General features: G+C 41.8%; 1 protein-coding gene across 1 annotated transcript in view; it reads left to right on the forward strand.

Annotated features, from left to right (window-relative positions):
- WDFY4 (WDFY family member 4) overlaps nucleotides 1–21711 on the forward strand; it is a 140337-nt gene that overhangs the window by 29749 nt on the left and 88877 nt on the right. Inside the window, exons 13-30 of the mRNA XM_059821010.1 lie at nucleotides 31–245; nucleotides 2322–2434; nucleotides 3408–3615; nucleotides 3899–3975; nucleotides 4679–4897; nucleotides 5920–6104; nucleotides 8586–8817; nucleotides 10853–11004; nucleotides 11551–11662; nucleotides 11770–11960; nucleotides 13575–13727; nucleotides 14166–14239; nucleotides 15057–15218; nucleotides 16883–16974; nucleotides 17989–18088; nucleotides 18906–19111; nucleotides 20630–20799; nucleotides 21346–21471. Of these exons, the coding sequence (XP_059676993.1) occupies nucleotides 31–245; nucleotides 2322–2434; nucleotides 3408–3615; nucleotides 3899–3975; nucleotides 4679–4897; nucleotides 5920–6104; nucleotides 8586–8817; nucleotides 10853–11004; nucleotides 11551–11662; nucleotides 11770–11960; nucleotides 13575–13727; nucleotides 14166–14239; nucleotides 15057–15218; nucleotides 16883–16974; nucleotides 17989–18088; nucleotides 18906–19111; nucleotides 20630–20799; nucleotides 21346–21471 (2787 nt within the window). The remainder of the gene's footprint in view (nucleotides 1–30; nucleotides 246–2321; nucleotides 2435–3407; nucleotides 3616–3898; nucleotides 3976–4678; nucleotides 4898–5919; nucleotides 6105–8585; nucleotides 8818–10852; nucleotides 11005–11550; nucleotides 11663–11769; nucleotides 11961–13574; nucleotides 13728–14165; nucleotides 14240–15056; nucleotides 15219–16882; nucleotides 16975–17988; nucleotides 18089–18905; nucleotides 19112–20629; nucleotides 20800–21345; nucleotides 21472–21711) is intronic.

A 21711-nucleotide genomic window follows, 5' to 3' on the forward strand; every position in this document is an offset into this window, starting at 1 on the left:
CCACTGACCTCAGTTCTGTGTCTGTTTCAGCTTTCACAGGAAATCCAATGTGCTGTGGTTGATCATATCCAGTCCCTGGTGAAGTCAGAGAAGAGCCGCCAGGTGATGTGTGGATCTGGCTTGTTGAGCACCATAATAACTTCCTGTCAGGATGCCTTCCGCAATGAGAGCCATCCACTCCATCTGCCCCTCACTAGAGTGTTTGAGAAGCTTGCATCACAGGCTATTGAGCCAGATGTGTTAAGGTATCAGATTGTATCTAATGGAACCAATTTGCTTTAGTGGTGCAAATTTTTTGCAAAATCTGTGTAATAATTGGATACTTCATGTAGTGCTCTGATTCATCAAGAGTCTTAGCCTTTTGTTTCAAGTCTCAGTTAATACTACTTACATATTGATCACAGGTTATATGCTTAAATGACTTACTGAAGATGGTATGAGTCTGTGGTGTTCTGCTGCATCATCTCTGCAGGGGTTGTAAAGCCATTTATGAATGGTAACTAAGTAAGTAATTGCAAAACAACTAGGGTTATTCAGGGTTATTCTCTCCTGATATTCATATGGAGAAGCTGTTTCCTAAAGAGTAGAAGTGACTTTCTCTTAGCTCAGATCTGTGTCAATGACAGATGCAGAAATAAAAAGTGTAGTCTTGTTTCTCAGTCTCTGTTTCTATTTTGAGGATGTACTTTCTTCTTTAATGCTGACAAATGCTAGGCGTGAGAGTGCCTAATAAGAGATCAGAGTGCAGATGAAGTTGGATATGCAGTGGAAGACTGGATTTATTTTACACAAAAATGGAACAGAATTTAAAAAAAAAAAAAAAAAAAATTCCCCTGAAAAATTAGTAGTATTCAAAAGTATTGCTGAAGAAAATAAACTTTTGGGTTTTTTCAATAGGAAAACCTTGAAAGGGGAAGTATAAAGCAAAACAAGTATTTGTGATGGTACAATGGAAAACATTCCTTCTGTTTTATTTGGGATGTCTTTAAAATTTTATATCCAATAAGCAGTCATAGAATAGTTTGGGTTGGAAGGGACCTTTAAAGGTCATCTAGTCCACCCCCCCTGCAATGAGCAGGGACATCTTCAACTAGGTCAGGTTGCTCAGAGCCCTGTCCAGCCTGACCTTGAATGTTTCTAGGGATGGGGCGTCTACCACCTCTCTGGGCAACCTGTTCCAGTGTTTCACCACCCACATTGTAAAAAAATTTCTTCCTTATATCTAGTCTAAATCTAGTTTAAAACCATTACCCCTTGTCCTGTTGTTACAGGCCCTACCAAAAAGTCTGTCCCCATCTTTCTTATAGGCCCCCTTTAAGTACTGAAAGCCCGCAATAAGGTCTCCCCGGAGCCTTCTCTTCTCCAGGCTGAACAACTCCAACTCTCCCAGCCTTTCCTCACAGGAGAGGTGTTCCATCCCTCTGATCATTTTTGTGGCCCTCCTCTGGACCCGCTCCAACAGGCCCATGTCTTTCCTGGGCTGAGGACTCCAGAGCTGGATGCAGTATTCTAGGTGGGGTGTCACCAGAGCGGAGTAGAGGGGCAGAATCATGTCTCTCGACTTGCTGTTCACGCTTCTTTTGATACAGCCCAGGATAGGGTTGGCTTTCTGGGCTGTAAGCGCACATTGCCAGCTCATGTCCAGCTTTTCATGCACCAGCACCCTCAAGTCCTTCTCCTCAGGGCTGCTCTCAATCCCTTCATGCCCCAGCCTGTATTGATACTGGGGGTTGCCCCGACCCAGGTGCAGGACCTTGCACTTGGCGTTGTTGAACCTCATGAGGTTCACATGGGTCCACTTCTTGAGCTTGTCCAGGTCCCAGTGGATGGCATCCTGTCCCTCAGGCATGTCAACTGCACCACTCAGCTTGGTGTCCTCTGCAAACTTGCTGAGGGTGCACTTGATCCCACTGTCTATATCATTGATGAAGATATTGAACAGTACTGGTCCCAATACAGATCCCTGAGGGACACCACTCTTCACTGATCTCCATCTGGACGTTGAGCTGTTGACCATCCAACCAATTCCTCATCCATTGAACAGTCCACCCACCATCAAATCCATATCTCTCCAAATTAGAGCGAAGGATGTTGTGGGGGACTGTGTCAAAGGCCTTACAGAAGTCCGGATAGATGACATCTGTAGGTCTTCTGTTGTCCACTGATGTAGTCACTCCATCATAGAAGGCCTCGAGGTTGGTCAGGCGTAGAAAGTTGGTCTCCAGAGGGCTGAGTTGTATTTGCATGGTTGCTATGACTCCAAAGTATCTGGCTTGATTGTCTTCCTTTTTTTTGTTGCTTTCTTTTTTTTTTCTTGTTAGGCAATTTCTTTGGTTGGGAGGTTCTCCACCAATACCTTCCAGGCCCAGCACAAACAGGACCGAGGCCCTTTCATATCAGGGGAGTGATTCAGCTAATGCAGCTTGGAATGAAGGTAAGGACACAATGAACAGCCTGTTGCTGATAGAGTGGCTGGGTTATAGATGTCTCTGTAATGACAGGAAACTGCTGTTGGACTACATTGCTTCAAGACAGTCACAGTGAAGGTGGCCATGCCTGGATGTTTTAAACTGGATATTTCCCAGGTTCAGTGGTACTTGACCAACACTGAGAGCTGATCTAATGACCAGCAGAGATCAAATTATAATATGTGTGCTGAGGCCAGATACTGATAGAGACTCAGACTTCACTGGATCAGACATGGAACTGAGCTATAAAAATACTAATCATATTCTACAAACCAAGGGGAGTGCCTCCTGGGTTTGCAGCATATTTTCCCTGTGGTTTATAGCTAGAAATAGAATAAAGATGTGAATAAGAACACTGCTTTTTGTAATCCCTAGGATATCCTAGTAGTCTGTCTTGCTTATTCAGGCCATTTTCCATCCAAGTCTTTTCTCTGTTCTAACATATTTTGCAGGTGAAAGGCTACAGTAGTAGTATTTGGCACTTAAACTGTTCTCATGCCTATGAGACACCCGATACAGAATGGTGCAAATTTGGGTCTTATGTTCTTTGCAGTTGTTCTTCAGATCCTCTCCCATGTGTTGGTTGTAAGCATTCTGTTATGGGAAGATTGAATGGTCTGTGTGTAAGAAAAATGGAACCAATGGGTCAGGAACCTTTTTTACTGGAGGTGAATTTTGGAGCTGCCTGAAGATGTGTGGGGAGAAAATATGGCTATCACTTCTGTAAGCTCATCTCTCCTGCCAACCTCCCATTTTGAAATTCCTTCAGTGCAATATTTTTGTGTGTTGCTGAGGATTTCTGCAGGCTCCTGAGGATGTGTTAGTTGAAGAGCATGCAGCGCTGTTCTTAGCAGTGATGAATTGAATATGGGCAAAGCCTGTGACTGAAAAAAAGTATTGCAGACACTGATCTGGTTAGGCACTGTGTTGATTCTGTAGGTTCAGAAGAGGACATGGTGGACAGTAAAGCTGATCCTCAGACAGTTGTGCCTGTCAGCAGCTCTGCTTGGGTGTCTAAGGGATCTGCATTGGCACTCCAGACTGCAATGAGTCTCATCTCCATGACGTCACCTCGAAACTTCCAGCTCCGCAGCACTGCTTTGGCTCCATCGTTTGTGGAGTTTGACATGTCCATGGAAGGATACGGGTATTGCTGCTGTTGCTTTTCTCTTTAGCTGCTCTATAGTCTCCAAGCCCTTATTCCCCTTATTCTGGACACAGCAACTAATCATTTATCTCTCCATCTTAGCCATTCCTTATGCCCTATCGCTGCCTTCCTTGCAGCAATGTTGCCAACCGATTTTGTTATTGTTGTATTGCTGATAGCCTAGACTCTGCCTTGCTACCATGACTCTGCAGTATTAAGTCACTGGTAACCTTCAGGGGTGATTTTACGTTTCTGATGACTGGCTGCTTGCTTGCTTTTGTAGATGTTTATACCTCCCTACCTTGGCCACTGTCATGGGACCCAGTGCAGAGCAATCTGTCTCAGGAGGAATTGGCATGGGTAAGCACTTTGACTCACCTACAGCTTCCTGGAAGCAGTGACTTTTCAGCCCCACTGAAAGCATTCAACATTTGTAAGAAATGGCAGCAAATAAGCTGTGTGTTTCAATACGCTTCCATCTCTGTGTCTCAGTCCAGCTCTGAGCTGTATAACTCAGTCTGCTCAACGAGGTGCAGCATCAGATGAAGCTTAATAGTGTGATGCATTAGCAGTAACATTAGCAATACAAATTCAAAGCAGGCTGCCAAGAAAACACTCTTAACAAGAGCCACCAGATTTTGCGGTAATCTCCCATGGAAGGAATAAAAACTGTCACTTAACATAAGATGTGATTCTCCTACAGATCAAGAACCTTTATTGGGTGAATTGGGAAATGGTGGTACCTCTTGCTTCCTGAATTTTGTGAACTTTGAGAAAACTTGTTTCTGGCTCAGTGCTACCCAATTGATGTGCTCTGTGGCATGGAGATCTAGTAGTTATTTCTTATCAGTCAATTTTAGGTCATTTATACATGTACACACTCACATGTGCAGTCTCTATGATATTGAAGATAGGCAGTGAAATCTAATAGAACAGAAATGAAACCTCATATTCTAATCTTGGTTCTTACATGGTTAGGGCTACAAATGAAACAGAAAGCAGTTTGCTAATGTCTACACAGGGAAACCAACTTCCTTATTGCCTTTTTGTTTCCTGTCTACAGGCACCAGAATGTTCCCTCCCTCAAGCGGCCTGACTCTCTCCTGCTGGTTTCTGGTTAGCAAGTTTGGTTTGGCACACAACAGTCACCCACTCCGTTTCCTCACGGTCGTGAGGCACATGTCAAGAACAGAGCAAGAATTTGTTTGCTTTTCAGTAAGCTTCTTCCCACAGGACCGTTCTTTAGTCATTTCTACAGAAGAAGTAGAATTCCAGCCGCTTGGTAAGGCTCTTCTCAGTCAAGCTGCAGTGCTGTGTCCTCTGATTATCTGGAATTTTTCATTAACAAATTTCTTCTTTTTATAAGTACCCAGGGCATAAATGAGACTACTTATCTCTCTGGTTTTCTTCTGGCAGCCTGTTGTAATTGTAATTCTTGGTCGTATTTCAGTTTCAAGTTTGCTGTAGGCATTGTGAATTATTTTGTGGCCTGCGATATATGATAAAGTTTATAAATATTCTAAGGAAAACTTTTGAATGTCAGTTATATGGTTGTGTGCCCTTGTGGGGACTGGACTTGAACCAGCTGGTCCCTGGCTGTTCTGTGCGGCAGTAGGCAGGTTTGGAGAGTAGGACTGCTGAGTTTGGGAGTGATCGATCTTCCTAATCAAACAGCTCAATTCCGCTCCTCACTTCTAGAATGTTTTCTATCATGCCAGCCTATTAATCTTTTTTCCTTGTTGACATTTATCCCTTTCTCCTTATTAAGTACAGTAGGTACTTCAAATGTGAATGTGGTTGAACATTGCAGAAGAGGTTGGGAATAGAGTGGGAATAGTAGCTGGGATTTTTTCATGCACAGCTGACATTGTGTGAGTGCTCTGATTCCCTTAGACGATGTTAAAAATCCCAGCTTGCCTGTTTTCGTAAAAACTACAAATTAATGTACAGAGTTTTATCATCTCATGAATTTGCTAGGATTTTTTTTCTGTGTCAGTTAACTCAGTGAATATCCTGAGGGGTTCACTTAAAGAATGTGTTGGCTTTGTCCTAGTTTAGTCTAGTTTTGCAGCATTGAGGCAGCTAGCAGGTGTTATTTGGGAGTATGGCACATTGTATGCTGGAGGGATCTTGAGAGTTGTGCAAGTCCCAGGTCCTGATAACAGACCATCAGGGAATAGCACCAAATCACTCTATACCCACAGAGAGTCATGTTCTTTGTGTCACATTTGATAGCTGTGTTCCAGAGGCAGGGGAAAGTGAGAGAGACTTTCTGTTGACTGCCCCCCATTTTTGCTGTTACAGATATCATGGAACCTGAGGGTGAGGTCCTAAATCCCTCCCCATTTCCAGGGCAAGTCCAGTTTGGCTGTGGCAAGCTGCTGGTCACTGGCCAGTGGCATCATCTCACAGTGACAGTTGCTAAGGAAGCAAAGAAGAACTGCATTGTGTCAGCTTATATAAATGGACAAATGCTTGGCTCTGCAAAGGTAAAGGCTCTCTGCATATATCTTGTGCCTGACATTTGCCTTTCATTGCTTTTCATTTTCATCTTGCTGTGCACATACCATGACTTTTTAATGTTAAGCTGAGAGACTCAAAGCATGGTGATTTGCATAGATAACGTGCCACTCTGCATTGTGTGTGAGCCGAGTCAGAAATCCGTATACACCAGGGTGTATCTGTGCTGCTTTGCAGACATATGTTACCAAGTTACACTAATGCTTTGAACTAGTTCCACCCTCCCCCCTCAGCATGCAGCTAACCAGGGCAATTTTGAGTGGTTACACTCATCTGAGAGTTGGGGTTACCTAGTTTGCAGGTAGCTCAGTTGGTGAAATTCAGTTGTACCCTTAGGCCAAAATTTTCTGAGTTGACTAGTGATTTTGAGGATCTCTCAGTTTACACCCAAGATTTTCAGAAGTTGTCAGCTATAAAAAGTACATCACATTAAGGTGTGACCAGAGAACCCTAAACCGAAGGTGCTTTGGATTTAGGCTAAAACCTGCAAAGGTGATGAGTTATGTAGGGAGCCTCCATTTTTGAAGAGAGGCCTGGAAAAGGGGAAAGGTTGCAGAGAAATAAGCTTCTGTGACTGACTAGCTCTTTGCAAGGATCTCAAGATGGATGGAATTTCCTCAGGCATCTTACAGGGGCTTGTTTCAAGCCATCCCCTTCCTGTTACACACTTTGAACAACCAGCTGATGAATCAGTGGCCTTTTTCCCACTGGCACTCTAATCATTCAGGAACAGATAGATGTTCCTCTGGCTTAGTTGTTCAGTGTGTGAGATAGCTCTTGAATTAAAATAATATTTCTTTTTTGAGTTAATATAAATGAAAGAAATGTTTCAATTAGGATAAATTTGTAAACTTCAATGATATCAACTCATGAGTTCGTTGCAAATGTTGGTGTAGCTAGTATTTCCCCTAATGTGCCATTTCTTGTGATCTTCTGGTTCCATAGGAGTTGGTTTCAGGTTGCATGACATACCACAGGAAAGCAATCCAAATGCACCTGAAGGGTTCATAAGCTACAGGATAAATGAGAAGAGCCCCTGTTTTGTATTATTATCATCATGTTCCTGTTTTTGAAGCTAATCTCAAATTATTTCTGACAGTTGATTTTTGGATTTTGAATGCTCCAGGCTGGCAGTGTTGAAAATGCAGCCTATTTCTGTTGCAGCTCTGGCTGGTGTGGTGTTTTTTGTTTTTGTTTTTGAATAGACTCCTTTTATTAATTGAAACTTGTAACCTTGGTCTCTTCCTTCTTGTTCCCATATTTCAAATCAATCTCAACACATGCAAAGCTCACTTGTGTGGTTTATGCTTCCCTTGTAAAAGCAACCTGTTTAATTCCAAATATTCTCTTTCCCATACTTGAGAAAAATGATCTGTCTTCTAAATGCCTTTTGGGACCTATATCCATTTCAAGAATGAAAATTTAATTTAATTTGCCTGGCTTCAAATGAGACTGAAAGTCATCAATAAAACTAGGCCTAAGCATTGCAATTGATTAAAGAATTCATAGCAAATGTGTTTAACATACAGTGAAACAGCTCATAATAAATAAACCAAGCCTTTAGTAAATAAAAGATGGTCCCAGTGCTGGGGTCTCTGACATGATGCAAGCCTTCATCTTGATGTGTACAGAGAAGAAAAGATATTGTAAGAAACTAGAACTGCACAAAGGTTGTCAACAATACCAAAAAGCTATTTTTGGGTGGTGGAGCTGGGGGTGGGGGTGGGTTACTGTGTTGTATCAAGCCTAATATTTGTTCACTCAAGTATCAAATCCTGCCTCCTAATATTGACTAGCCCTGTCTTCTACACTTCGGTAGTCAGAGATCAGTAAATGCTAGGACTCTCTCATCCTAACAGCAAATTGTTAAAGGCAGGGCTAAGTCCTGAAGTACCACAGAGTTTCTCTCTACCAAAGAAATTCCAACTACTTCCTACTAGAGCTGTCCACATTCAAATAAAATAATAGACTCAATTTAGGAGGCTGAATCCTTATTTTGATATCAAAAATAAATGGTTCAATTTCCTAAACTATGTCACTTTCACTGAAGCTAACTGATGCACACTCTACACTCTTCAAAAACTGTTTATCTCTAGGTGCCTAGTACAAGGTGTGATCTGTAACTTGGCTTTCTGTGTTGAAAGTCACAGTCTGAGTTATGAAGTTAAGAACAGGAAAAATAAGTCTGGGGCCAAGATAGAGTTTTTCTTTGCCAACACTTCAAATTATTTTGACTGTGTTTTTTGAACAAAAAGTAGGCTTGAACTTTGCGCAGCGCTTATGTTTGATACTTCTGAAAGTCCAGTTTCTAAACAGTAGTTGATAACTGTGTTGCACAGCTGACTGCATCTTCATTGAGGAAAGAGGTGGCAGGCAGTAACTTCCGGGGCAAGACCTTATGGCACTCCAAGTGTCTTGAGTCCCCTCAGTGAATTCTTCCTCTGTTGTAGATGCAGTATCTCCAGCCCTTACCAGGTAGCTGTACTTCCATGGAACCTGCTTCCTTTATTGATGTCTATGGGTACATAGCTACTCCTCGAATTTGGAAACAGAAGTCCTCCTTGACCTGGCGCCTTGGCCCTACATACTTGTTTGAAGAAGCTATTTCTATGGAAACTATGGAGGTGATTAATAAGCTTGGCCCACAGTACTGTAGCAATTTCCAAGCAGTACAGCTTCAAGGTATGTGATATTTCTCATATCCATCACTATTTGTCAGGGCAATGCTCTTTTTATTCTTATAATCTGCTATTAGTATTTCAACTGTGCCTAGAGCTCGCTCTAAAAGCCTGGAACTCTGCGTTACTGAGTGTTGTACAAGATTGTAGTAAGACACCATGAGGATCTTGTAACATACTGTAAATTAGGCAGCAAAAGAAGGGCGGGAATCAAGCAGCAAAGAGAGCTGGAGAGTAAAGAGGGATAAAGTGTCCTTGAGGAGATGTAAGATTGCAATTTCTGTTGGACAAGCATTAAAGCAGCAGCTTTGTAACTGAGACATTCTGCATTGATGGTGCTACAGAAAAACACAGCAGAAAAAGAAGCATTATTTTTGACTGCAAATGCCTGCAGAGTAGGGGAGAGCACAGGGGAGAGAGGAGTAGGGGAATAAGTTACATTCCATTTAATGAAAAGGCTTTTTAACTAAAGTATACTGTTAGCTTCAGTTATTAAACAGGCAGACAAAACATTTCAGTTACTGATTACAGTTTGTTCAACAAGTAGTGCGTTCACCTCTGTACTAGAGCTGGAGGTAAAATAGGATGGTCATCTGCCATTTGAAAAGAGCAGAATAATCCCACCTGGTGATGCTCCAGCCTAAAGCAACATGAAAAGACTGGCTGAAAGTACTCCTTTGGAATGCTGTCTATCTAGACCAAAAAAATCTCCAAGTCAAGCATGGGAAGGGGTTGTTGAAAGAGAAATTATATCAAAATACAGCCCTAAAATAAAAATATTACCAATAGAAGTCAGAAGGATTTTATTTTTTAAGTGTTGAGTTTTTATGAAGTCTGGTGCTTGTTCTCTACACACTGGTCTCCCCAGCTGGACTTTAGTACTAATCACAGATTGTGGCCATCTGACTCTGGTATGCCCTGATGCAGGGAAATCACAGGGCACTATACAAGATGTGATCTCATCATTGTGAAATGATCTCCCTCTCTCTTCCCAAACCTCTGTGTCTCTTTTTTTGGGGAGGGGAAGGTTGGGCTGGCAGGAAGTAGAGGTGGTACCTGACATCTCCCTATTCCATCAAAACACCCAAAGAAACTTTTCTAATGGAAATTTTGACTTTAAAAAAGTTTGAGCACAAAACCCTAAAATATTATGGTTTATTCCTTAAAATGGATTTAGGACCTTATTGTGAACAGCAGTTTGAATTGTTTCAGCAGTGTTGTGTCCCATCTCACCAGTATCTCATTGCTTCTCACTAATCAGCAGCAGCTGTGCGGAGGCTTAGACATAAGTCTGCGTCCTACTGGCAGGGAAAGAGGTGACACAGACTTAGGGCATTTACTTCTAGTTAATCTTCATGTGGAATACGTCCTAATTATTTTTGCCTATGAGGGCTGTGTCACCAGCATTAGTAAACAGTTTCATAAATCAACTGTTTTTCCAGTCTATAAAATCATCAAAAATACAAGTTTCTTCTTTTTTAAAAAGGTACACATAGTTTTTCCAAGTGCAAGCAGGAATAGAAAATTCTTTAAAGAAAAGCGTGTGAGGATTTCATACAATCATTAAACTGCTGAACCTGGTACATTTTACAAGCTTTTCATATGTTGTGATTTGGCAGCTCTGAACTTTCGCCTCTGTCCTTTTTCTTCCACATGAATCCTTGCTCCTAGTACCCCTGAGAAAGCTTCCAGTAACATGGAAGGCTTCTGAAATGTTTTCTCTGCCCAGAAAGTTTATGTTGTGAGGACAGAGAAAGGTTTATTCTGGACTTTTTTGAGCTTCATGAGATACTGGGAGAGGATGTAGGATCTACATGAAGCAGTAACCAGAGGAGACAAGCCAAGCATGTCTCCTAGTGGTGCTTATGCTAGCAAGCTGCCATGGACTGTGTTGCAAAAGGTGAGGGCTTTTTTCTGATTATAATTAAGTCAAAATCAAATTCCTATCTAAACTTTGGTTTCCTCCAGTTATTTTTAATCTGCCTCTCTCCTGTCTCACATGTTGAGCACGCAGAGGTTTATAGTCTCTCTTGTTTTAGGTGAGGACCAGTACAGTGATCATAATCCTACACCTCTGGTGGCAGAAGAGAAGATTTCTTTTGGAATCAATGCCATGTGCTCATCTCTCACTACAGTCCAAGATATAAAGATCTCCTACAATGAAGTGGATGGCCGGCTGATTGCCAAAGAGGTCACAAGTTTCCCTCACTTGTCTTAAACACATTTTCTCTTGTTTCTGATTGGTTTCCTACAGCAAAGTTTGTGACTTTGTCTTAATTGCGTACCTTCAGTGATTATTTTTTTTTTGCAGCTTCTCTTCCCATTCCTTAACTCCATTCTACTCATGGTTTTGTTTTCATCTGTGGATAGGAATAGATTGGACAGTGTGAACACAATGTTAAAAGCCTTTCTTAAAACAGCAACAGAAGCCATAGTTTTCAGGTCTAATGATAATTTCTTTCAGTCTGTGATTTCTTAATGCCTTCACAATCACCTTTTAGATGCTGTTCTAGCATTCTTGCCAATGCCAGGCCTACTGACATGTCAAAGTAATGGGGCTGCGTGATATTTTAGGTGGGTGAATGTTTGTCCTAACAATCAACTTTGAAGGGAAAAAAAATGGTTTTCATAGTCTGAAAGTAATAAAATAATCTAAAGGATTAGAGCATCTGCTTGTTACTCCTTGTCTCCCCAATACTACCATGGTTTTTCTTAGGATGTCTCTTATCTGTTTTAGATTGGGATTAACTCTCGGGACAGTTCAACTCCAATATTCCTGGCTAAGAATATTGCTGGACATCTCTCAGGTTCCTTGCGGACTATTGGGTCAGTTGCTGTGGCCCAATATGGTAAATGCACTATGCCTTAATGTTTTGTATTTTGTAAGAGTTGGGCCTTTCTCTGTCCAGATTTAGTCTATGTAACTTCCAGGTAGAGTAATGCTGCAATTTCCTAGGGGTAAGAGTGTTCCAGTCCTGTCCAGCAGCTACTAGCCTGAACTTCATTGGAGGCCCTGCCATTCTCCTGGGTCTCATTGCTATGGCCCGTGATGACCACACCATGTATGCAGCTGTCAAAGTCCTGAATTCCATCCTGAACAGTAGCCCAATGAGTGAAAAATTGATGAGGCACATGGGTGGATACCAGGTAGATACTCTTTTGTTCATTCATTCTGGGTATAGTCTTATCTCAAAACCTATCAATGGCAATGAACCAAGCATATCCTGGCTATGAGCCCTTATAGTTGGAACTTTGTAAGTTACGAGATCTTTGAGAGGGGGATGTAGGATAGTGCTCTAAATCCTGTGCTGGCAATCTCTGGGAATGTCTGGAACAGTATATCTGCTGATGGGAAGGTGAGGACAAATGCTTCTTGGTCAGATGTGATCTAATATGGAAGGTGTCATGCTGCCCATATTAAGATGACTATAGTTAATAAAGTCAATGCAGCAGATTTGAGTGACCCACCTTTTACCGACACACTTGATCCCTCCCACAAGAAACCACTTCTCAGGCAGGTCTGCTTCCTCCCGTTGGCTCATTCAGCCTAAGATTACTCTTTACAGACTGCCCAGTGTAGGGCTGACAATGAATTCCTATGGCTTAGTCTCCACCGTGTATTAGGAATTGTGCTGATATAAATAAGTGCTGTCTAGATTTCAAACTATATTTATTAGAACTGTCCTAAATACATCTTTCAAACCTGAAAGCTGTGCAGACTGAAAAGTTTGGTTCTCTGGGAGAACCAGGGCAAATTTTAAGCACTATATACATAATATTGGATGGGTTAAGGCTCGAGTGTGAAGTTTCAGTTCAGTATCATTTACTTTATGCTGCGTAGGCTAAGCAGAGTTTTATGGAACAGAGACGACTCTTTAACAGAGATGTTTCCAAACAAGACTCTTAACATTAGGGCTTCATGAATGATTTATTATAAACTTTCCATTTTCCAAATTTGTGAATTGTTCATAAATAGATCCTGATTCATATGAATATACTTAGCATACTTAGATATTGCTTGCCCAATCCTTTCTTGTAGGTGAATGCCAGCCTTTAGATTGTGTTCCTTTCAAATTTGTGCTAAAGAGTGTTCTCTCCATGTGACTGATCATCATGTTGCGATGCAGTGGTTTTGGTCTTTGTTTGGATGTCTGAACCTTTTTTTTTTAAATAGCCAACTAATAAAAATGTGTCTTGATATGTATTTTCAAATTAATGTCTATTCCTCCCAACCTATTCAGAATGTAGTGGCTTTCTGAACATTTTTCTCACTCTATCAGGAATTCATTGAATAATCAAAGATAGACTCAGTTGAGAAACAGGCAATGTTTCACACAAATGTCTTTCATTTGAAGTGGTCAACATTAATTTTTTTTTTTTTTAAACTAATACCATTTGCAAGCAAGGAAGAAGACATCCATGAAGAATAGTGTAGAAAACCTACTGTGGTTATTTACGATTATATTTGTATGCTGCTTTTTGTAAATTCCATTCAACATAATACAGCGTGTATTTTGCTCCTCTTCAATGCCACAGAGTTGTCAAACTCCTTCAAAAACTTACCCTTCCACTTACTGCACAAAATTTTATGCCTGGACTGAAATCTTCACTTTCTTCATGATGCTTATGTAAGGTGTATGCATGCATGACTACTACAGCCAAGTAAACTGTGCATTTGTCTTGAAATAAAAAATAATGTTATATGTTAGTTTATAAATACAGGTTTATAATCAGCAGATAATTATTAAATCTTTCTTTCAGTTGCTGACCTATCTATTGAAGAGGAAGACACAGTTGTTAAACAACAGGATTTTACAGTTAATGTTGTCCCTAGTGGGCACAGCTGAGCTTGGCTTTGAGTCTTCACTCATCAAGAATTATAGTGCATTCCAGTATGTTCTCTGCAACTTCGAGGTAAAACTTTTGATGTTACTTTGTGGGTTTGGCTGTATTAAAGATGGCTTTATAGTATGAGGCTTGGTTTGTTCACAGCACCTCCTGGATCCAGTATTTGGGATGGGGTAGTGTGTAGTGATTTTCCACACTGTGGCTCACCTGGGGAGGTGGTCCTGGAAGAGCAGGTCCTCTGTCACCATGGCTTCCCACCATGCCCTATTGCAGTTTCTGGAGTGTTCCTGCATATCCTGAGGGCCTGCTCCTCAGGGCTTGCTCAGGAGCAGCAACTCCTCACACTGGCAGGGATTTCCCAGTGCATCAGGTTGTCATTGCAGAAGCAACTGAGAGTTTATGATGTTATCCTCCCTGAACTACTTGTAACTGTTTCTCTGCCATAGGTTACTGTCCCCTCAGCTCAGCAGAGCAGTAAAACCTCTGCTTTCCTTTGTCTTTCAGCTTTGGATGAAAGCACCAGAAAACCTTGACCTTGCTCTTTTTTCACATCTTGTGGAGATCTTGCAGTCCTCCAGGTACACAAGCTAGTGTTTGAGTCAGAAACATGTGGGACAAGCTCATCTGTAACCTGAAGCTGGAACTGTGAGGTGGATACGAAGGGTCCAACCCCAGTTGGAATCAGTGGACTCTGGGAGTGAATCGTTCTCATATTGCTCTTTCAAGGCTGGAGTTAGTGGTTTGATCAGCCCCTGAGATGACTGTGGGGCTAGACTGGGAAGAGCTATCTGGTGACCTGGTTCACATGGAACCACTGCTGTACAATGAAAGTTTAAATGCCTGCTGGGTAGGGGAAGTCTGAATGTTTGAATTGAGTACGAAATAATAAAAAAAAATTATAAGTGAAGTTGTTGTGTTTAAAACCAAAACACAACCCAGGAAGACTTTTTTATAACAGTATACTTTCTGAATCTGCTGTACTAGACTTAAATGTATCTGAAGAGACAGAGTATGGCAGAGGGGCTGAGTAGAGCAGGATGCTAGATTCCTCCTTTTTGGTACCAGAAAGCTCTATGCAGAGCTGTCTGGTGTCCCTTGCTGAGTTTTACAAGAGTAGCATTTATTACCACCAACTCACTGCTTGAAAATTCAATAAAGTTTTCTTTGAACTCACTGAAATGCAGCAGTTTCTTGGGGAGAGGGCAGATGGGAAGGGAAGAGAACACACAAAGTCTTCAGATCAATTTGTCTGACAGTGTTTGAAATGTTGCCAAGACATCATTAGAAGCCAAAGGTGCAAAGTATCAGTGCAACCTGAGAATCCTTTTAGCTGAAACCGAGCAAATTTGGTTCTTTCCAGTAAAAGCTTTTAATAGTCCCTGTGCTTTTTTACAGAGATGGAGGTCAGAATGCTGTAGTTGCCTACCAAGTGCAAATGGTGCCCAAGCTCATTTTCCTCTTCAATGATCCTGAAATCAGTAACTCCAGGATCACTGTGGCCTGCACTATTCTCTCCCTTCTGTTGCAAGGATACTTTAACACAAGGGATGTTCTCAGGTAACCTTCAAATCTATAGCTTTTTCTCAGTTTGCAGATGAGCTATACTCCTGCCAGTGTTGGAGAGAGCTCTATAGTAGAACTTCCCTCACCTCATCTTTGGTAGGAGCCCCCAGATCTTTGGCAACTGCGGGATCCCCAACCTTATATTTGTGTGAGGATGGGTTGGATGATGACCCTTACAATGATGGCACAAACAGTTCTGCCGGTATGACTGGGACTACTCAAAGTCTGTACTTAGTATTTGGTTTTGTTAAAGCCTGCCCCTAAAGTATTGCAATAGCTGTAGTATTGCAACTTGGCCCCAGTCAACTACATACCTAATCCTGTTGGCTTGGTTTATATCCCAGTAGCTATCCTTTTTGTTCTTGAATTACAATCAGTTAGCATATGTTAGTCAGGATTTCATGAAGCAAAGAATTTAAATCCTTGTTTGCTTTTCACAGAATGTAAACAGTGCTGCATTTTATATTCCCAGCCTAGTTGCATCCACCTGTAGCCTATGAACTGAGGAAGGTCCACACAATGCTGTCTACAGCCACCTAACTCCAGGGAAATGCACTGCACAGATGACAGCTTGGTTTTTAAAGCTATTTGTCCAAATAAAATGTAGAAACAGAGTTGCATGTCGAATCTGTGGTCTCTGCAGTCAGCCTTTAGCTCCGTTGAAGAGTACGAGCACCTCAAGTAGTTGCTGTGGCCTTAGCTAATGTGTGAACTTACTGCTTGCGATCTGTTTTGTGGAATTACCTGTATGTATGTTCCTACAGTGGGCTTGTATGAGTTAGCCTGTTCTTTTTTCATACAGGTATGAGTAGTGGATTTAGTATATCAAATTTGCCATGTGGTAAGGAGTGTGGATGAGCATTTTTCTTAAAATATCATGATTTGTTATTCCATGGTAATTTGATTGGTTGTCAGGCCCATGAATGCTAAGCGAGTGGATAAAGACATTCCCTATCCTTCCAGCTCCAGGAAAGCAGAGACTATAGCAGGCTTTCAGCAGGACTGAAAGGTGCTGGGGTTTCTGCTGGTCCCAGACTTTTGACACATCTACTGGAAACTGCTGTGTGGACTGTTCCTGCAGAACAAGTGGTGTTCTGTCTCCTAAGAAATGCCCTTCTTGTGGGCAGGAGGAGGTTATGCACTTTCATTAAGTCTGTATGTCACATCAATCTATCTATCCTTAGAACCAAGTAATGCGTTAAAGCAAACTACAGGTGAAAAGAGATTGCCAGTCCTACTCCCTGAGTAGCTGCTGAGGTTTCTCTGCTCTCCTCTATGTGCTTGGAAACCAAGTGGTGATAACAGTGATATCTGAATGCCCCAGGGAGTTCAGAATCTTTTGTATGAACAGAGTGCTTAACTCAGTATGGCTTTCCTCATGGTGAAAGACCTTTAAAATCAAGAAATAAAGAGAAAAATATTTCTGTAATAGAATAGATATTACTTATATTTGTAGATAGATGTCCTTTTTATTTGCTTCCTAGTTTATGTACTTTTTTATTCCTATTTCAACCCTATTTCTGCAGCCATTAGAATTTCCAACGGTTGTCATTAACAGTCGTCATTAATGACTATTGAGATTTGCACGTAATCTCAAAGTAATTAAATGACTGTCTGTCTTTCTGCTGACCAAAACTGGTTCTCTCTTTCTCTGCAAGGATTGGATTGTTCCTTGTTTATACTTTGAAACCTTCTTCTGTGGATGAAAATCAGATTTGCCTTGACGGTGTGGATGAGATGCCCAGTGAAGGTGAGGAGCTACCTTTGATGTATGTGTTCTGATAGATAGCTAAAGTACTTACCTTCTTCCCCAGGGCATGAAGAACCCTAAATGCAACACAGTGCTTCTGCCTCCAGTGGGGCAGGAAGAGACACAATTCAAATTACTTAATCTGGTAAGGGACAAGGTGCATTGAGGTGGCCTGAAATTGTGGGTAAAACTTATATGGCTGCAAAGGCATGATGTGAAGAATAGTGAAGTAACCATCATGGCACATGTATCCAGGAAGGCCTGATCTACACCAAGATCCTCCTCCTGCTAAGGGAATTCCCCTTTTGTCCTCTCTCTGCTAATAAGCCAGCAGTACTTTGGCTACATTGTTCAGAGCCTACACACAATGTTGGATTTCAGATATACACAGAGGTGAAGGCCATTAAGTTGAAACTGCCCCAAAACTAATGTACTGGGCTGTTAGGAGGGAAAATTTTCACTTGGCATCCTGGATTTTCTGTGAACACTTGCTGTACTTGTAGCAAATAATAATATGGAGCTCTGCACCTTTTAAAGTATCTGTGTATTTATGTCAGCTTTGTGTGTGGGAACTTCCAGTCAGCTGGCTCTTTCATTGTGGTCTTTCAGTTGAGACTATATTGGTTATTGTACCTCTAGACAATATATTATATGAAGGAGACACTGATAACTGTAGTTGATATATAGAAACATCACAGCTAGGCAATACAAGTCAGATTGCCTGTTTACCTTTCCCTCTCTAGTTAACCTGAGATTGCTTCCTGTGGATTATTATTCAACATGTAGTCTGGATGAGTTTTAAGTAACTCTAAAGAGAGGACTTTGACAATGTAGGCACTGGTCATTTCTGACGGTAGCAGGAATTCTTATGTCTAAAATCTGATGTCTACATCTTTTTACTCTACAAAAGGCTGATATAAGAACTTCCATTGGGCTAATCTGGTGCAAACAAGGTTGTTCATCAAAGCAATGGAACATGTGTTTTGTCTCTTCATTACTTTCTGATATTTGTAGCCTTAAGCCAAACATCTGGAAAGACAATCTGGCTTCGAAACCAGTTACTGAAGATGCTGTTAGATGTAATGCACTCAGACAAACTTCATCTGTCCTCTGAGTAAGTAGAAACAATTTAGAAAGGTGGGGGGGTGTCTGTCTTCTAGATTTCCTCTTTACTGGTGTTTGACCAGAACTAAACACACTGATAATATTTGAGTCTCAACAAATAGTAAGTAAGAGCAGACTGGATTCAGAGTTACTTTTTGTCAGTGGTTTATCTGGTATTCACACAGATGTGTGATCAGATCATACATCTGATCTCCATTTTGAAAAAAGTTTAATGTTTTCAGAAAATGTCTCAAAGGAGGAACTCGGATATTGATTTTTCTTCTGCATTGCAAGGGTTGAAGAAATCCCAGCTGTCTTTGAAAATCAATTTAATCTAATGTGGGATTCATTACTTGTACCCCTCTATCATAACCATGAACATGCAGTTACTATAGTTCTACCTTGTATAACTGAAAGGCAGAGTTCATAGTGCTGGGTGCTGTAACTGTGCATTTTCATTAGTTAACATATCTTGGACTTCAAAATTTAAGCTGGAGTTTTGAATTTCACAGGTTGAAAGATCTAGTCTGTGATGTAGTTTACCTCATTTATGGATACACACTTTCAGAAGGAGCTTCATGTTAATGAGCTTTTTTGTCTGACAGTAATATAAGGTTGGATTTAGTGGGAATTAAGTGGCTTGAACTGTGTTGATGAGTCTGTTGTTAAATCTTTGTAATTCTGTGTTGCGGTAAAAAGTTAATCAGATTTTTTTTTCTAGAGAAACTTGAGCTTCTAAATAACTTAGAGATAATTTTAAATAAAATCTCCTTTCTGTCTTTCACCATGTCTCCTTTCATGTGCTTTCATTTCCCTGTTTGTCCTAGGGAACAAGAGGAGACATTTTTGGCGCTGGGGCCAGACTGGTTTCTGCTGTTCACACAGAGCTACCTGCACTCTAGCACGGTTGTGCTAGGAGTCAAACTACTTCTGTGGTTCCTCCACAATCGTTTGCTGCTGAACAGATTCAAGGAGGGGATAGTGGCTGGGCGCTGGCTGGAAAACAGCTCTGTGGGCATAAGTATTCTAATGGGTATGTGTTGGTTTAATGCTCCCAAAACAATCCCTTGATCCAGCTCAGTGATAGGAGATCACTGAAGTAGGTGATAGGAGAATTCCCACTGATCTCAGTAGACCGAGAATTGGTATTACTTTCTAGGGCAAGCTTGTCCTAGTGCTTCAGTTTTTCACACAGAATCATTAAGGTTGGAAAAGACCTGTAAGATCATCAAGTCCAACCGTCAGCCCAACACCACCATGCCCACTAAACCATATCCCGCAATGCCACGTCCACATGTTCTTTGAACACCTCCAGTGATGCTGACTCCACCACCTCCCTGGTCAGCTTGTTCCAATGCTTCACCACTCCCTCAGTAAAGAAATTTTTCCTACTATCCAGCCTAAACCTCCCCTGGCACAACTTGAGACCATTTCCTCTTGTTCTGTCACTAGTCACTTGGGACAAGAGGCCAACACCCACCTCTCTGCAACCCCCTTTCAGGTAATTGTAGAGAGCGATAAGGTCTCCCCTCAGCCTCCTCTTCTCCAGACTGATCAACCCCAGTTCCCTCAGCCGCTCCTGATAAGAATTGTGCTCCAGACACCTCACCAGCTTCGTCGCCCTTCTCTGGACACGCTCCAGCACCTCAATGTCCTTCTTGTAGTGAGGGGCCCAAAACTGAACACAGTCTTCGAGGTGTGGCCTCACCAGCACCGAGTACAGGGGCACGATCGCTTCCCTACTCCTGCTGGCCACACTATTTCTGATACAGGCCAGGATGCCGTTGGCCTTCTTGGCCACCTGGGCACACTGCTGGCTCATATTCAGCCGGCTGTCAACCAACACCCCCAGGTCCTTTTCTGCGGGGCAGCTTTCCAGCCACTTGTCCCCAAGCCTGTAGCGTTGCAAGGGGTTGTTGTAACCCAAGTGCAGGACCCGGCATTTGGCCTTGTTGAACCTGATACAATTGGCCTCAGCCCATCGATCCAGCCTGTCCAGATCCCTCTGCAGAGCCTTCCTACCCTCGAGCAGATCAACACTCCCGCCCAACTTGGTGTCGTCTGCAAACTTACTGAGGGAGCACTCAATCCCTTGTGCTGAAGAGTGGAAAGCATTGCTTCTCCCTTGCATGATAGTTGGCATTTCTGGTTAGCAGCTGCAGGGACAGGCCTTTTTGTCTTGCATAAAATCAGGCTAGTTTGATAAGCCTGTCAGGTGTTCAGATGTCAGCTTGTACCCTGAAACCTTCTGTTTCTTTAAGATTTGTTCCGCTTGCCTTTTGATAACTGGATCTGTTGTTCTGAGAAAGGGAATAGAAACGAAGAAGAATAATTCAGGGAGAATCTCCGATAATGAAAGTGATAGTGGGAAAAATTGTTAACTGTTAGTCTGAGGAAGTTTTGTGAACTGTTGATATTGCACTCTAGCAGAGTAGTGAGTGGCCTGGGACACAGACAAATGAGATTAAGTTGGGTCAGTAATCCTTCCTCTGATACAGCATTCATTTTTGGACACTTCCTCAGAATGTTTTCCTTTTCTTTTCACTTAAAGATAATTTAAAAACTCATCCTCCAGTGCCTGGCAATGGCTGCTTCTTGATTTTTGGATTTTCTGTGTTGCAAAGATGTCTAACTGATCATGTCCACATCCCTGAGATCTACTTGGTCGTGGCAGGGCTCTTTCTGGCAACTCCACAGTCTGAACCACCTGAAGCAGCCAAGGTATGAAAAAAATAGTCAACAAGCATGAAGCTGCTATTGCTTTACTACTTTGGCATTTTGTGGCCTTTTCTGTGGTAGGATTCTCAGGCAAGGTAACACTACTTGGTTTTGGTGATAGCTAAAATTAGTCATTCATACTTTAAAAATGAAGTAAATTTAACTTTGATTTAAGGAAATTTGTGTTCGCAACAAACTTGTCATGCAGGTGTTAAATGCCATTTAACTACTGCACTTTAGAAGGTAATTCAGATTAGCTTCCTTGTCCTTACATTGTCAAGACTCATTAAAATCTCAGAATTAGTGGATTTGGGTACTTTCCTCCAGTGTCATGAGAAGCCATAAGGCATTTTGGCCCTGACAGTGCCAAAGATACCTCTCAGAAGAGGACGATCCATTAGTGCTGGGGAAACACATTTAATAGGAGAGGGAGGAGCTGCTGAAGGTGAAGATGTTTTGCATTTTTTCTGATGTAGAGAGAGCAGGCATTGTTCTTGATGTATCATTAAATAATTCCCATCTCTTCTTGAAATATATCTCCTGTTGTAGAAAGATCTTGAGTCTATGTTGCAGTGGATCTTGCAGCACCACCTTACAGAGAATGTCCTCAAAATTGGGTTGTGTGCAGAGGCAGCTGTTTTACTTCTGGAAATGGTTAGAGTCACTGTGGACAAGGTAAGCATTTTGTTGCAAGGACAGTGCAGTACGGATGGCAGAATAAACTGCCTGAGAGTGTCAGCTGTCAGTGGCAGTCTTGACCTGTAATCCCTAGACTTCACCTGTAATCCCTAGCCTTCCTCTGCCCTCATGGGGCAATACTGAGCATAATAGTGAGCAGGGACTTCCAAGTGTCAGTACAGCTATAGGCCTGGTTATATTACATAGCGATAGACTCATGTTTAAGAACTCCTGGAC

The sequence above is a fragment of the Gavia stellata genome, chromosome 9 (assembly GCF_030936135.1).
Source record: "Gavia stellata isolate bGavSte3 chromosome 9, bGavSte3.hap2, whole genome shotgun sequence".
Taxonomy (NCBI): Eukaryota; Metazoa; Chordata; class Aves; order Gaviiformes; family Gaviidae; genus Gavia; species Gavia stellata.